At 50.7% G+C, this 3079-nt stretch overlaps 1 protein-coding gene across 1 annotated transcript in view; it reads left to right on the forward strand.

Annotated features, from left to right (window-relative positions):
• The first annotated feature begins 798 nt into the window (after positions 1–798).
• The window catches only part of CACNG1 (calcium channel, voltage-dependent, gamma subunit 1), a 9721-nt gene continuing 7440 nt past the window's right edge, over positions 799–3079 (forward strand). Inside the window, exon 1 of the mRNA XM_009894774.1 lies at positions 799–1043. Coding sequence (XP_009893076.1) covers positions 803–1043 — 241 coding nt within the window. The 5' untranslated portion in view covers positions 799–802. The remainder of the gene's footprint in view (positions 1044–3079) is intronic.

Consider the following 3079-nt stretch of genomic DNA (forward strand, 5'->3'; position numbering starts at 1 on the left):
AAGGGAATGAGAGAGGTTGGCCCCAGCCCTGGCAATCTGGGTTCAGGGAGACAGAAGTCACTTCTGAAAGAAGGAAAGGATGTGCCAGGCAGGCACCGGAGTTACTATACACATCAAGAAACACCCGGACACTGGGAAAGCAAACAAGCACTTGAGAGGTTTTGCATTAGGAAAAAAAAGACTACTCAGAATACTTCAGGTTAGTTAACAGTAATTATAACAAAAATAAACAATAAAATAAATATGTCTTCTTATTTTGCCACTTTCTTTACGCCGCAGCGCTGGGCTCTGGAGGGATGTCCAGCTCTGCTCTTGCAGAAGCTGCTGCCAGCTGAAGGCGTGGGCGTGCAGTTCGTTGGCTCCGGGGCTATTAAACTATTTAGGATCAGACAGAACTCAGGCCCAACGCTATTATAAACACAGATGTTTTTATAACCCCGGTGAAAAGTTAATCGTTCTATTAATGCCTATTTCTGGGCATGCCGCAAGTCAAGAGATTACAGCCTTTGAACGGCGGCTGTAGCCACTCTGAGCGACCGCCCGCCCGCTCAACTCGTGGGAATCCAAAACAAACGCGGCGGGACGGGGCGGAAAGCTGAGCTCTGCCGGGCGCTGCTCTCGTTATGTGCATTAATAGCCTCCTCGCTGCGCCGGCTGACACAGCCCAGCAGCTGTCTGCGGCCGCCCCGCTCTCCCCGGGCAGCACGGGGCTGGCATTTGCAAGAGCTCAGATGCGCCAGGATTTCGGGAGACCTCGTGAATCACCAGCCGCTCTCCGCTGGTAACACCGGTCCAGAGCGGGATGGACGACAGCAAACCCCTGAAGGTCCGACTGACGTTCTCCGTGATCCTGGTTGGTGTCTCCCTCCTGTTTGCAGCTGTAGTGACTGACCACTGGGCCGTGCTGAGCCCCAAAGTGGAGGAATATAACGCCACCTGTGAAGCGGCTCATTTTGGGCTATGGCGACTCTGTACAAAGCGGATTTTTATGCAGGAGCAAGGTCCCAAAGAGAAGGGCTGTGGGCCGATAAGCCTGCCAGGAGGTAGGTGACAACCCACCAACGCACGGGAGAAAACACCCGGTGGTCCCACCAGGCTTTGCTTAGAAGGTTGTGGGATATGGCAGAAGGAAAATAGGGTCCATGTTCCTGTGGCACTTCGTTTGGCATGGGGCTGCATGGGGCTGTTTGCGTGTTGGTCTGCAAACACACCCCATTTTCATCCCTCTTGCCGTCAGCGTGCGCTGTGTTGCCTTGCCCGTCTGTTTGTGACCATATTTGAGTCTCCTGTGCGGCAATGACAGTAGAGGGGAGAAGGGGAGGAGGGTCGGACGTGGTGGAAATCGCAGAGTGCAGTTGGGATGGAGGAAATTTTGCTGACATTGGCCAGGGGTCGCACAGCACCCAGGCATGCTGACAGCAGTGGGCAAGAAAGAGCATTTATGGGTCCACCACCCGTAGCTGGGTCTTTAGGATTTCCAGGTCCATATATCTATGAAGGAACAGCCTGCTCGCAGCTGCCATTAGGTTATCTCCGAGCTATTTCAATAACAACCTCAGGGCAAGGAGGAACAGGGACCTGCAGTATGTTTTGCCAACTTCTAAAAACAAGTCATAAGCTGAGTTCGAAGCAATTTCTCAACGACTTCCTGAGCCTCCTCACCTCTCGGCGGAGGCAGCCTGGTCCCACACACGTCTCCATCACGGGTTCTTGCAGTGCAATCGATAGGGAGGGCGGCGGGGGAGTGGGCACGGCTGCTTTCCGGGAAGAACGTTACATTCCCATGGTAAAAGGAGCTCATTATGTTTTTGCTGATTGCAAAGTCAGCAACATTCGCGCTGCATGCACTAATACACTCCATCCGTGACTGAGCTACGCTGCTTTTTTAGAAGGCTCATAGGGTACTGGATGCTTTCCAGAACAGAAATAACAGGATTGCCTTCATGTTAGACTCGCTGCTTGAAATGAAATATATATGTTAACACATATTTGAAAATTTCCTGTGAAAAATTTTGCTGCCTGGGCTTGCTGTATATTCCCCGTATTACTGCAATTCTGTATCTCTTTGGCCAAATTACATGTTCTGAATAGAGGAGCTCAGCCTCAGCGTTCGGATCTGCCTCTAACCAAATTTGGGAGTGTGTCATCCATATGCTTAATGTCTCTCGCGAAGGTACTTACGTGCCTAGAAACATATTCCTCACTGTACGCCTTTCCTCGCACGCGGAGGAAAACTCCCACAAAAGGAAAAACAATAGAAATCGGTGGATAAACACCAAAATTGCACAACTGCAGGGTAAATATAAAACTCATAAATATCCAGCTGTCTGCAAAAAGCAGATTCGCAGGCAGGGCAGCACGAAAGCAGCCACTATCTTTGACAGACATCAGCATGTGCTTGCACGGGCATTGAATCACGTCCCAGCGCTGCCGTTCTGCCGGGCACAGTGAACAACCGGGCGGTGATGGAGGGGCTGAGCCACCCGCCTCACTCCGGAGGTGGTGGTTTTCCAGTTTTTAAAGATATTCGGGAATTTGGATGACATCCTGTGTCATCATTTGGATGACATCATCACCCAGGGTTTCAAAGGGCGAGATTCCCACCTCAATTATAATATAAATATTTTAAACCCCGTTTTACTCACACCGGGAACGCAGTGAGGGGCGGAAGGGGAAAGCACAGCCCCTGCGGATCTGGGCTGCTAAACGATGCCGCGTCCGCACGGCTCACATTAGATTGATTTCACACTTCTGGGAAGAGCTGTCGGCAGGGAAACACCGGGGCTGTGAAACCTGCAGCAGTCAGGAAAACGTGAACGAACAAACGTGCAGTAAAAGAGCAGATGCGGGCACTGGTTTTCCTGAAAATCATGAGACATAACCAGACATTACTGCCAGGACTGGAAAAGGAACATAAGAATTTATCACTGCATTAATAACCATTTACCAGTCACTCCCTGAAGAGGAAATGGATGGCATGATTAACATTATTTATTAGGTTTTGAGCTCAGCACGGTGCAAAAAGAGGGGGATGACTCGGCCTGCAGTCCACAAAGCAGGGCTGTGAATTAGGCAGAGC

This window comes from Charadrius vociferus, unplaced genomic scaffold, assembly GCF_000708025.1.
Source record: "Charadrius vociferus isolate BGI_N301 unplaced genomic scaffold, ASM70802v2 scaffold321, whole genome shotgun sequence".
NCBI classification, from domain to species: Eukaryota; Metazoa; Chordata; class Aves; order Charadriiformes; family Charadriidae; genus Charadrius; species Charadrius vociferus.